Source organism: Lolium perenne, chromosome 2 (assembly GCF_019359855.2).
Source record: "Lolium perenne isolate Kyuss_39 chromosome 2, Kyuss_2.0, whole genome shotgun sequence".
In the NCBI taxonomy this organism is placed as follows: Eukaryota; Viridiplantae; Streptophyta; class Magnoliopsida; order Poales; family Poaceae; genus Lolium; species Lolium perenne.
The window spans coordinates 156499848-156513596 of NC_067245.2; the positions used below are offsets into that span (position 1 = coordinate 156499848).

A 13749-nucleotide genomic window follows, 5' to 3' on the forward strand; every position below is an offset into this window, starting at 1 on the left:
GTGTGCACCGTGTGGGTCTCTTAGGCTATATTTCACAGAATACTTATTCACTGATGAATGACATAGTGAGGTGCTTATTTATATCTCTTTATGATTGCAATGTGTTTGTATCACAATTTATCTATGTGCTACTCTAGCAATGTTATTAAAGTAGTTCTATTCCTCCTGCACGATGTAATGGTGACAGTGTGTGCATCCGTGTTAGTACTTGGCATAGGCTATGATTATGATCTCTTGTAGATTATGAAGTTAACTATTGCTATGATAGTATTGATGTGATCTATTCCTCCTACATATGCATGAAGGTGACAGTGTGCATGCTATGTTAGTACTTGGTTTAGTCTTTTGATCTATCTTACACTATAAGGTTACTAAAATATGAACATTAATTGTGGAGCTTGTTAACTCCGGCATTGAGGGTTCGTGTAATCCTACGCAATGGTGTTCATCATCCAACAAGAGTGTAGAGTATGCATTTATCTGTTCTGTTATGTGATCAATGTTGAGAGTGTCCACTAGTGAAAGTCTAATCCCTAGGCCTTGTTCCTAAATACTGCTGCGTTACTACTGCTTGTTTACTGTTTCACTGCGTTACTACTGCTGCAATACTACCACCATCAACTACACGCCAAAGAAGCTATTTTTACGGCACCGTTGCTACTGCTCATACTTATTCATACCACCTGTATTTCACTATCTCTTCGCCGAACTAGTGCACCTATTAGGTGTGTTGGGGACACAAGAGACTTCTTGCTTTGTGGTTGCAGGGTTGCATGAGAGGGATATCTTTGACCTCTTCCTCCCTGAGTTCGATAAACCTTGGGTGATCCACTTAAGGGAAAACTTGCTGCTGTTCTACAAACCTCTGCTCTTGGAGGCCCAACACTGTCTACAGGAAAAGGAGGGGGAAGTAGACATCAGACGACCTTGCTTTGGAACATATACTGGATCCTGAACATGATCAAACTGCAAAAAACTATCAAGCCCACCATCATTTGCCCCTTCTCCATCTTGAGCAGTAGTAGCATTTTTTCTTTTCTTACGTTTAGCAGACTCCGAAGCTTTCATGTCTAACAATTCTTTCTCTAAAGCTTGCATGTATTTATCTGCTAGCGCCTTCCCCTTATCAGATGTTGATGCAATTTTGGCTACTTTAGTGAAATCATTGCACATAGTTCCATAACGTAGGTGCTGCCTTTCTTTGTTACTCATTTTTCTGTCTACTGGTACCTTTGGCAATTCCAATTTCTCCTCCACGATAATTTCCTCTGGTATTCTCCACCTCTTGAGGATGTACTTCTCTGGAATTCTGTCAATGTTACCCAATTGCATCATCACTCTAAAAATATGGCAGCACAACAACCCATCCCTGCTGAACTTGCAACACTCGCAGTTGTAATTTTCAGCTTCCAAATTAGCCTCTACCTTGTAGCTTCTACTGCCATAGCCATAAACATAATTCTTGATAGGGCTAACATCGTACGTTTCATGACCAACATGCTGTACATTATAAGATGTCACTTTACGAAGCTCCACACGAAAGCGCAAGTAAATGGGCCGTGTATACACCTGCAAGGCTTGCTCTTCAACTGGAAAATCTCCACACGCCCTATGAGTCTTGTCTTCATCCTTGAATTCAACTGCATCCTCCGCTACATCAATCTTTTCTTGCAACTTCATGTACTGAAGGAAGAAATGATGCAAATTGTTGTGCGGGTCAATGTAAGTTTTCAAAACAGCGTTGAACCCCTCACTACGAGCAGTAGTCTGTAGGAATAGAAAGAACCTTTCTTTGAAGTAGGCTGGCACAAAATTGGCTCTAATATGATATAGATCATAGAGATGGGTGTTGTCCACTACATTGTGTTTGGTAATCATTTGTGCCCACCTAGTTTCGAACTCTTCAACCAACATGATGTAATCAATTATCTCGTTCAACTCTGTCCTTAACTCCTCATGTTTTGACAAGAAGTTGCCCAAAATGGCCTGCACATTTTGCATAATGTGCCACCTACAATTTCTGTGGCAGCAATTTGGAAATGAGACGAGAACTGCACTTCTCATTGTCGCATCTTGATCAGTTATGAAGTTATCTGGCTGCAGACCACCCATAGCCTCAAGAAACTCCTGAAACAACCAGACAAAACTCTCGATGTTCTCATTCTTTAGGAACCCACATCCTAGCTGGATTGTTTGACAATACCTATTGATTCCAACGAATGGTGCGAAAGGCATATTGTACATGTTGGTCATGTAGGTGCTGTCGAATGAGAGGCAATCACTGTAATTTTTGTAAGCAGCAATCGCTGGCCCATCTACCCAGAATATGCGGTCCACTTTGTCCGCATGATCTGTATGTATGTTGAAATAGAAATCTGGGTCTTCTTTTTTTATCCTTGCAAAGTGAGCTAGCAACAGGGACATGTCTTTGTGCGTGTGTTCTTCATCAATTTTAGCCATGAAATTGCTCACATCCTTACTGTCATAGGGTACATTTGCGAGAACGCCAAAGACCTCTCCCATAATCCTCATTACCCTTGACATAGGCACCCCCAATGGGCCTGCCGAAGATAGTACCCGGGGTTTACTGAAGGCCCACGACTCGAAGAATAAGAAGAATCGGAAGCCCAAGTTGTCATTAAGGAAAGCTAGAGTTGTATTAGGAGATAATATTTGTAATCTTGCGGGATGAGTTGGAAACCCTCCCGGACTCTGTAACTTGTACAATACGAATCCCTCGGCTCCACCTCCTATATAAGGGGGAGTCGAGGGACAAAGAAAGTACCGAATCATTGTCTCACAAACCCTAGTTTTCATATCGTCGAGCACTTTTCGGCTGAAACCTTCGAGATCTACTTGCCCTCTACTTCCAACTAAACCCTAGTCTACAACCCGTAGGCATTGACAAGTTAATCCCTTGTCAATTGGCGCCGAGCGTGGGGATTAGAGGCGTCAAGGATCTGATCTCAATGGCACGTTCAAGATCGTCGACTTCATCAACTGCAAGCAACGCGATGGATCGAGGTAAACAGATCGCAACTGGTCCTATAGATTTTGTTCCTCACCCGCCCTCCCGTTTGGATGCATATGCGTATCTGGAGGAGCCTATGGAGATGACGTTCGGAAGATTCCACTTTCACGTCGAGAAAGAGGGAGCGTATCGTCTCGAAATTCCGATCTCGTCGGGATTATCGGCGGTCGATTCCGATTTTTCGAACTCAACATCGTCAATCGAGTCAGGCGAAGAGGAGACTTCATCTCCACGCTTCATCAGCACCAGGGCAAGCGAAAAGCTCGCCAAGATCTTCAGCGACATGTCCTTCGAGTCATCCGCGGACTCCTATATAAGCGATGACTCGAGCAGTGTCGACAGCTTCAACTTCATCGACAAATCCACTACAGTGGGCAAGGTCTTCACCAATCTTTATGATGGTGTCACCAAACCCCGCACAGATCTAAATACAAAATACCATCAGATTTATGCCATCGGAGAGCCAAGCCACGATCAGGAGGAAACATCTGAGGCTTTCGACGATTTGGGAAATCCATACGTCGATCCCTCTGATTTACGACGAGGTCTAGGCAACAAATATGTCGGACATGAGCCTCGTGATAGAGTTCAACTCCCGCAAGCAGCATGTGATAGAGCCGCAAGAGCTATGGATGGCTCAGAACCAATGGCCACAACAGCCATGCCAGAAGAGTTGCAAGCATATCAATATAGGCTCGCACGAGCTGCAAGGGAATTGGAAAAACAGACAGCTGCTCTGAACAGAAGAAAGGAGGCAGCCTCCGCGTCAAGCAGGCGAAGGGCGGAGCTAAGTCGACAATCTGGAACTTCGAGAGATAGCCACAGGGAAGCTCGGAACAGAGCAAGATCAAGGTTGCAAAACATACCTGAAGGAGAAAGAGAGCACTTGGTTCAAAACCTCGACATGTCTTTTATGTCGATAGACACGAGAGAGAATATTATCCCCAAGACACCAGAAGCTGGGTATATGGCGACGCAGGCCTTTATCCTTGCATCCAGGCCACCTCCAGGAGATCCAAGGGAGGCATTGTACAACATGGCGATGGCAGGAGTCGGAGCCATGGGAACGGCGTTTGCATCAACACCTCCCGAAGGAACAGCAAGGAAAAATAGTCCACGACCTGCGGCAGCACCAGCAGCTCCCGAAGGAACAAGTGGAGCAAGAGACACAGCAGCGCAAGCAAGGGTGGACAGAGCACGACAAAGTAGAAGGGAACATAGGCATTCCCCAGAACTAAACAACGAGGATATGTGCGGTTTACCATGCTTCACGAGGAGAGTCCGAAAAACTCGAGTCCCTTCAGGATTTAAATTGCCTGATAACTTCAAAAAATTCAACGGCCTGCAAGATCCAGAGGATTGGCTAGTTGATTACCTCGAGACGGTGAAGCTCACAGGACGGACCAGAGCAATAGCTATGCAAAGCATCCAGGTGCATTTAAGTGGAGCCGCGCGATCTTGGATAAAAAAGCTTCCCCCAGGATCTATCGACAGCTGGGATAGCTTCGAGGACGTGTTTGTCAAGAATTTCCGGTCCACCTGCAAAAAACCTGCATCACTAGAGGAATTGAGGGCGTGTCGACAGAAGCCAGACGAATCAATGAGGAAATATATCCAAAGGTGCAATATCATTAAAAACTCGGCAGAAAATATATCTGATGAGAGAGCGATAGATGCGTTTGTCGCAGGAATCAGGCGAGGAGATTTTGTCGAGGATTTGGGGAGAACCAATCCAAAGACAGTATCTGCATTAATGGAGATAGCAAACAGATGGGCAGATGGAGAAGATGCTGTTCACAACAAATGGCATAGGTCACCAGAGGAGGACCGCGGCCAAAATTATCAAAATAGGCGACGATTTCCTCGGCAGTACTCAGGCTATGATGCCCCTGGGCAAATTTCGGCTGGCTTCCGAGCAAGCGCCGGAGGAAACAACAGAGATGATTACCAGAGGAGTAACGAGCAGCGAGGCGACAATAGAGATGACTCTCGAAACAACAGGCAAAATACCGGGTCAAGGTTTCAGAGACCTTTCGTGTCTCCCGAGGAGATGATGAACGGGCCGTGTCAGATGCATTTTTATCTTGACAACAACGGAAAAAGACAGTCGGGACACTTGCAAAAGGATTACCGAAATTTCCAAGCAATGTTAAGGTGGGCAGGGCACGCCAATGCCCAGGCAGCACATAGAAATCCTCAAGGACCTAGGAGTGAGATTCACTTGCCACCTCCTCCCGCAATTACGGACAAAAATCGACATCAGCTCAGAATAGCGGCAGCACCTGCACCACCACCTTATGTTGATCCCAACTCTAACGGAGCGGTCTCGATGATTCAGAAAGGCAGGCCATCCAATAGAGCTCAGAAAGTAATCTCGCGACAGGTGTTCATGGCAGAAAAGATGCCTCCACCAACAGTCGAGTATCTTAACTGGTCCGGGCAAGATATTGGCTTCACAATAGCGGATCATCCACAACAAGTTCCTCGACCAGCGCAATCAGCACTTATCTTACCAGCAGTAATTGCAGGATTCGACGTATCTCGAGTGTTCATAGATGGCGGCAGCAGTTTAAACCTTATGTATGCAGATACGCTAAGGAAGATGAACATATCCCTAGCAAACCTGAAACCAACCGACACGCGATTCCACGGTATCACACCAGAGAAGCCAAGTTATCCGCTAGGGAAGATCAATCTCGACGTTCAGTTTGGGACCCGAGAAAACTACAGGATAGAGAAGCTGGAATTCGAAGTCGTGGATTTCCCATCACAATACCACGCTTTGTTGGGACGACCAGCATATGCTAGGTTTATGGCGGTACCACATTACACGTACCTGTTGTGGAGGATGCCTGGACCTAAGGGACCAATCACAGTTAAAGGAAGCTTTGCGCTAGCCGATAAATGTGATAAGGATTTTCATCGACTATCAGAAACCTTCGGGATGCAAGCAGAGTACATGGCGTCAAGGCTCACAACTGACTATGATGTGTTGCCAGATGTAGGAAGGCCCAACAAAGAATCAACTTTCAATACTGAGAAAAATTCTAAGGAGGTGCAGATTCACCCGACAGACCCGAAAAAGACGACGTCTATTGCAAAAGACATGGACCTCGCATAGGAAAGCGCGCTCGTCGAGTTCCTCCGTGAGCACTGGAAAATCTTCGCATGGTGCCCAGCTGACATGCCAGGAGTACCCAGGGAACTTGCCGAGCACCACCTAAACTTGGATCCACTAGCGAGACCAATCAAACAACCTTTGCGGCATTTTTCGGAGCCAAACCGCAAAGCTATGCTGTCAGAAATCGATCGACTAAGAGAAGCTGGTTTTATCAAAGAGCTGCATACAGAGGCCACCTGGGTAGAAAATCCAGTGTTGGTGCCGAAGAAAAACACTAAAGTCCTTAGCATGTGCGTCGATTTTACGTGTCTCAATAAACATTGTCCAAAGGATCACTTTCCCCTCCCGAGGATCGATCAAATTATCAACTCCACGGTAGGATGTGAACACCTTTCCTTCCTGGATGCATACTCTGGTTATAACCAGATAAGATTGAAAGAAGAAGATGAGGTCAAAACAGCGTTCATCACACCTTATGGCGTGTTTTGCTATAGAACAATGCCTTTTGGTCTGAAAAACACGGGAGCAACATACCAGAGGATGATGCAGAAGTGCTTAGCAACACAGATTGGGAAAATGTACAAGTATACATCGACGATGTCGTCATAACATCAAAGAAGGGGACGATGCTAATCGAGGATCTGAAGGAAACCTTCGACAACCTCGACAAGTTCTGCCTCAAGTTGAACCCGACGAAGTGTTCCTTTGGTGTTCCCGCAGGAGAACTTCTTGGGTTTCTAGTCTCCGCAAGAGGGATCGAAGCAAATCCCGAAAAAATCCAAGCTATCGTAACAATGAGGAAGCCAACAAAGTTGAAGGAAATACAACAGCTAACTGGGCGAGTCGCAGCTTTAAGCAGATTTGTCGCCAGGCTGGGAGAAAAAGCGTTACCGTTTTACGCTTTAATCAAGCAAGGGGAGAAATTTCGGTGGAACGAAGAGGCCGATAGAGCCTTCGAGGATTTGAAGCGCACAATTTCGACACCACCAATCTTGGTGGCGCCGAAAGAGAAGGAACCTCTCCTATTATACATCGCAGCCACACCTCAGGTGGTTAGCACGGCGTTAGTCGTTGAAAGAGAAGAAGAAGGAAAACTCCATGGAGTACAAAGGCCGGTATATTTCATCAGCGAAGTTTTATCGCCGTCCAAACAACGCTACCCGCAGTACCAGAAGTTAGCATATGGAGTGATCACAACAGCAAGAAAATTGCGCCACTATTTTTCGGCACACCCGATAATAGTAATCAATGAAGCACCTCTATCAAACATACTGAACAACCCAGAAGCTACAGGGCGTGTCTCCCTTTGGGGAATAGAACTTTCCCCTCGGGACATCACGTATGAAAAAAGAAAGGCAATCAAGTCGCAGATTCTGCCAGATTTCATTGCAGAGTGGATGGAGTTGGAAAATACAGGACCCCCAGATTTATCGAGAACTTGGACCATGAACTTCGATGGCTCCAAGATAGTAGAAGGAGCTGGTGCAGGGGTGATACTCATATCACCTGAAGGCGACAAATTGAAGTATGTCCTACGGATGACGTTCCCAAACACATCTAACAATGAAGCAGAATATGAAGCCCTTATACACGGGATGAAGATGGCAAAAGCTTGCGGCGCGACTCGACTAAAAATCTTCGGCGACTCACAATTGGTAGCTCAGCAGGTTATGAACCAATGTGATGCAGTCAATGATAGCATGGTGGCATACAAGGAGGTGTACAACGAGCTTGAGAAGCTGTTTGATGGATGCGAAGTAAATCACATTAGTAGGCTGAGCAATGATGAAGCCGATGTTCTCGCAAATATCGGGTCGCAGTGCCTTGCAATCCCGCCAGGTGTGTTTTGGGAAGAGATAGCCGAGAGATCCACAAAGCCAAAGAAGGCGCAGAAGAAGATGAAGGAGGAGAAAACTTCGGCGCCTCTCAAAGAAGCTCCAGACGAAGAAGAGGACCAGGAGCTGGTAATGATGGTAGAAGTCCCATGGATGCAAGCGTACATATCGTACATCCTAAGGAAAGAAATACCCGACGATCCATTCGAAGCAAGGCGAGTTATTCGACGATCCAAAGCTTTCACAGTAGTCAAAGGGGAGTTATACAAGCGAAGTATTTCAGGCGTGCTACAAAGGTGCGTTACACCCGAAGAAGGAAGGGTAATCTTAAAGGACGTACACGAGGGAATATGTGGACACCACACGAGCAGTCGAGCTATTGCGGCCAAGATTTTTCGGGCTGGATTTTACTGGTTGACAGCAATCGAGGATGCAAAAGAGATAGTACGAACCTGCAACGCGTGCCAGAGATTTGCCGCAAAACCCCACTCTCCGGCAGCAGAGCTGATGCCAATACCATTGTCTTGGCCTTTTGCCCAATGGGGACTCGATATGGTGGGAAAATTGCACAAGGCTTCGCCAGGAGGATACGAGTACATGTTGGTTGCTGTCGATAAATTCACCAAGTGGATAGAAGCGAAGCCGATAAATTCACCAGATGCAGCGTCAGCAATAAAATTCGTGAAGGGCATCGTTTTTCGATTTGGAGTACCTCACAGCGTCATCACAGACAATGGTAGTAACTTTACGTCCAAGGAGTTCAAGGCATACTGCGCAGAAGTAGGCATCAAATTACACTTCGCGTCAGTCGGGCACCCACAAACCAACGGCCAAGTCGAGAAAGCCAATGGTATCATCTGCAACTGTATTAAAAAGCGCCTGCTAGGACCGCTTGAAAAGGCTCGACATACCTGGCCAGAAGAATTGCCAAGTGTCCTGTGGAGTATTCGAACAACACCACATACGGCGACGCAAGAAACTCCGTTCTTTTTAGTACATGGAGCTGAGGCAGTACTACCGATCGAAATAGAGCATGACTCCCCAAGAGTCACAGAGTATGACGAAGAAACTTCAAGAAGAGCTTTGGAGGACGATGTGGATGCACTCGACGAAGCTCGAGATGAAGTACTGATACGTCCAATTTGCATCACTATTTTGTATCATAATTTGCTGTTATTCATTGATATATTTCATATTTGGAGATGATACTTATGTTATTTCATCTATTTTGCATGTTTCATGATTATTGGAGGATCGCGCACCGGAGTCAGCATTCTGCTGGAAAAAGCGCCGTCAGAATGCAATATTTCGGAAGATCAACAATTGACGGAAATTATATGAAAATTCCTATTTTTCCAGAAGACGAAGGGAGCCAGAAGGGGGAGCCGAGGAGGGCCGCCATGGGCCCACCTCACAGGCCGGCGCGGGCCAAGGCCTGGCCGCGCCGCCTTGTGGGGAGGGGGCCCACAGCCCCCTCTGGCCTCCTCTCCTTCGCGTATTTCTTCGTCCCGAAAACCTAAGCTCCGGGGGGACAGTCGCGAAGAGTTACAGCCGCCTCTGCGGGGCGGAGAACACCAGAGAGAAAAGAGCTCTCCGGCAGGCTGAGATCCGCCGGGGAAATTCCCTCCCGGAGGGGGAAATCGACGCCATCGTCACCGTCATCGAGCTGGACATCATCTCCATCACCATCGTCATCATCTACATCATCATCACCGCCGTCTCCACCGCTGCACATCGTCACCGCTGTAACAATTTGGGTTGAATCTTGATAGTTTGATAGGGGAAACTCTCCCGGTATTGATTTCTACTTGTTATTGATGATATTGAGTGAAACCGTTGAACCAAGGTTTATGTTCAGATTGTTATTCATCATCATATCACCTCTGATCATGTTCCATATGATGTCTCGTGAGTAGTTCGTTTAGTTCTTGAGGACATGGGTGAAGTCTAATTGTTAGTAGTGAACCATGGTTGAGTAATATTCAATGTTATGATATTTAAGTTGTGGTGTTATTCTTCTAGTGGTGTCATGTGAACGTCGACTACATGATACTTCACCTTTATGGGCCTAGGGGAATACATCTTGTACCCGTTTGCCAATTGCAGGGCTGCCAGAGTGACAGAAACCTAAGCTCCCGTTGGTATATCGATGCAGGAGGGATAGCAGGATCTCAGAGTTTAAGGCTGTGGTTAGATTTATCTTAATTACTTTCTTGTAGTTGTGGATGCTTGCAAGGGGTATAATCACAAGTATGTATTAGTCCTAGGAAGGGCGGTGCATTAGCATAGGTTCACCCACACAAAACTTATCAAAACAATGAAGATTAATTAGCCATATGTAGCGAAAGCACTAGACTAAAATCCCGTGTGTCCTCAAGAACGTTTGGTCATTATAAGTAAACAAACCGGCTTGTCCTTTGTGCTAAAAAGGATTGGGCCACTCGCTGCAATTATTACTCTCGCACTTTACTTACTCGTACTTTATTCATCTGCTACATCAAAACCCCCTGAATAATTGTCTGTGAGCATTTACAGTGAATCCTTCATCGAAACTGCTTGTCAACACCTTCTGCTCCTCGTTGGGATCGACATTCTTACTTATGGAAAATACTACGATACACCCCCTATACTTGTGGGTCATCAAGACTATTTTCTGGCGCCGTTGCCGGGGAGTGAAGCGCTATTGGTAAGTGGAATTGGTAAGGGAAACTTTTACTGTTTGTGCTGATTTTATTTCTGCCTGCTGCTATAACTCATTATGGAGAGATCTTCTCTTGAGTTTTTATTTGGAAAATCTACTACTACTGGAAAGGTAGTGGATGAGGCGCCAGGTGAGGAAGAAATACCATACAAAATACCTATGAAAATTATTGAACGTGTTGTGGATAACCGTTATATAGGGGATGGAACTGTCCATCCAGGAGATCATTTACTATTCTTGCATGAATTATGCGGTTTATTCAAGTGTGCAGGTATTGCTATGGATGAAGTGAGGAAGAAACTATTCTCTATATCGCTGTCTGGTAAAGCGGCGCATTGGTATAAATTACTGGATAACGGGGATTCTCTTGAATGGAATGATATTGTGCCCCGGTTTTATTCTAAGTTCTATCCTCCAAGTGAAATTCATAAGGATCGGAACCGCATATATAATTTTTGGCCTCATGATGGAGAGAGTATTGCCAAAGCGTAGGGGAGATTGAAGTCTTTAATACTCAAATGCCCCATTCATGAGCTTCCTGGTAATATTATTATTGATAATTTCTATGCAAGACTTTCTTTTCAAGACAAGACCTTGCTGGATACTTCTTGCTCTGGATCATTTACACGCAACAAAGAAGAGTTTAAAAGGGACATTCTTAATCGGATCCAGGAGAATACTGAAGGATGGGAGAATGACAAGGATAGAGAATCAGGTATAAATTATGATTATAAATGCATTGAAGCTTTTATGGATACTGATAAATTTCGTAATATGAGTGCTACTTATGGTCTTGATTCTCAAGTTGCTGCAAATCTTTATAAAGCTTTTGCCTCTCATTATGAATTGCCTAAGAAGAATTTTGATAAGTATCATGAACCGTATAAAGATAAAATTGATTCATCTATAAATAAATGTGTTGTAGTTGAAACTGTTGATCATGTTATTCCTGAAGCTTATATTGAAAAAACTCCTTTCCCTGCTAAAATGAAGGAGTACTCTGTTATAAGTAGTGCGGTTCATAAAAGTGAAAAGAAACCTATAGAACCCGAAGAACAAATAAAGGTTGAACCTGCTGTTGCAATTGTTAAAGATCTTGTGACTGAAAATGTGGAAGATGGTCATATTATTTTCTGTGAAGATGCTTCTAATATTGTTTCACATCCTAATAAGTCTAAGGAAGCTAGCGTTCCTATGCTATCTGTTAGAATTGGTGATCATTGTTATTATGGTTTATGTGATATTGGTGCAAGTATTAGTGCTATTCCTTATGAGCTTTACACGGAGATTATGCACGAAATCGGTTCTTGTGAACTTGAAGATATTGATGTGGTTATTCGGCTTGCTAATAGAGAAACTACCTCTCCAATTGGTATTGTTCAAGATGTGGAAGTTCTATGTGGTAAGATTAAATATCCTGCTGACTTTTTGGTACTTGGTTCTGCTGCTAGTAAATATTGTCCTATCATTTTTGGTAGACCTTTTCTAAATACTTGTGGAGCTGTTATAGATTGCAAGAAAGAGAAAATTTTGACTAAATTTGCTGGTGAATCTTATGAGTTTAACTTCTCTAAATTTGCCAAAACTCCTTATAAAGCTGATTCGCCTAATAATGATTTTAGAGTTGAACAGTGTGCATCTATTGCTCTTGCTCCTAATAATCCTTCGCAGCAACATTTGGAGAATAGTGAGAGTGAAGTTTTTAGGGAAGAAAGAAATGAGCTTGATGAAATTTTCCTTCGTCAACCTATTCTTAAGCATGATTTACCGGTAGAAGATCTGGGTACAACACCACCACCAAAGGAAGATCTTGTCTTTGATTTAAAACCATTGCCTGATAATCTTAAATATGCTCATATTGATGATAAGAAAATATATCCTGTTATTATTAGTTCTAAGCTTTCAGAGTTTGAAGAAGAAAGGTTATTAGAAATATTGAAGAAGCACCGAGGAGCTATTGGCTACACTCTTGATGACTTGAAGGGGATTTCTCCCTCTATTTGCCAACATGCCATTAATATGGAAGATGATGCGAAGCCTGTTGTTGAACATCAGCGTCGTCTAATTCCTAAGATGAATGATGTGGTAAGAAATGAGGTATTAAGACTTCTTGAAGCTGGTATTATATATCCTATTGCTGATAGTAGATGGGTTAGTCTTGTGCATTGTGTTCCTAAGAAAGGAGGAATGACTGTTGTGCCTAATGATAATGATGAGCTCATCCCTCAAAGAGTAGTTGTAGGGTATAGAATGTGCATTGATTATCGAAAAGTTAATAAGGTTACTAAGAAAGATCATTACCCTTTACCTTTTATTGATCAAATGTTAGAAAGGTTATCCAAAAATACTCATTTTTGCTTTCTTGATGGTTATTCTGGGTTTTCACAAATTGCTATTAAAACTAAGGATCAAGAGAAAACCACTTTCACTTGTCCCTATGGAACTTATGCTTATAGACGTATGCCTTTTGGTTTATGTAATGCTCCTGCTACTTTTCAAAGATGCATGTCTGCTATTTTTCATGGCTTTTGCGAGAGTATTGTAGAGGTATTCATGGACGATTTTTCCGTCTATGGGAATTCTTTTGATAATTGCCTGCGGAACCTTGATAAAGTTTTGCAGAGATGTGAAGAAACTAACCTTGTTCTTAATTGGGAGAAATGCCACTTTATGGTTAATGAAGGAATTGTATTGGGACATAAAATTTCCGAGAGAGGTATCGAAGTTGATAGAGCTAAAGTTGAAGCAATTGAGAAGATGCCCTACCCCAGGGATGTTAAAGGTATTCGTAGTGTTCTTGGTCACGCTGGGTTTTATAGGAGGTTTATTAAAGACTTTTCCAAGATTTCAAAGCCTCTTACTAATCTTCTTCAAAAAGATGTACCTTTTGTTTTTGATGATGATTGTAAGGAAGCTTTTGAAACTCTAAAGAAAGCCTTAACAACTGCTCCTATAGTTGAACCTCCTGATTGGAACTTACCATTTGAAATTATGTGTGATGCTAGTGATTTTGCTGTAGGCGCTGTTCTTGGACATCGAGTAAATAAAAAATTGAATGTTA

At 43.7% G+C, this 13749-nt stretch overlaps 1 protein-coding gene across 1 annotated transcript; it reads right to left on the bottom strand.

Moving 5' to 3' along the window:
* Window positions 1-917: 917 nt before the first annotated feature.
* Window positions 918-2532, bottom strand: LOC127322004 (protein FAR1-RELATED SEQUENCE 5-like). The gene is made up of 2 exons (XM_051350954.1): window positions 1055-2532; window positions 918-951 (listed from the first exon to the last, which is right to left on the bottom strand). Exons 1-2 carry the CDS (start codon window positions 2530-2532, stop codon window positions 918-920), a joined length of 1512 nt encoding a protein of 503 aa, XP_051206914.1.
* Window positions 2533-13749: the final 11217 nt, after the last annotated feature.

What these genes read in the sequence shown, in the direction of transcription:
- LOC127322004 (XM_051350954.1), bottom strand. Translation starts at nt 2,532, where the DNA reads ATGAGGATTATGGGAGAGGTCTTTGGCGTTCTCGCAAATGTACCCTAT. An exon ending in TTAGACATGAAAGCTTCGGA is followed by an intron (nt 952 to 1,054) that starts GTCTGCTAAACG and finishes GATCATGTTCAG; the next exon opens with GATCCAGTATATGTTCCAAA.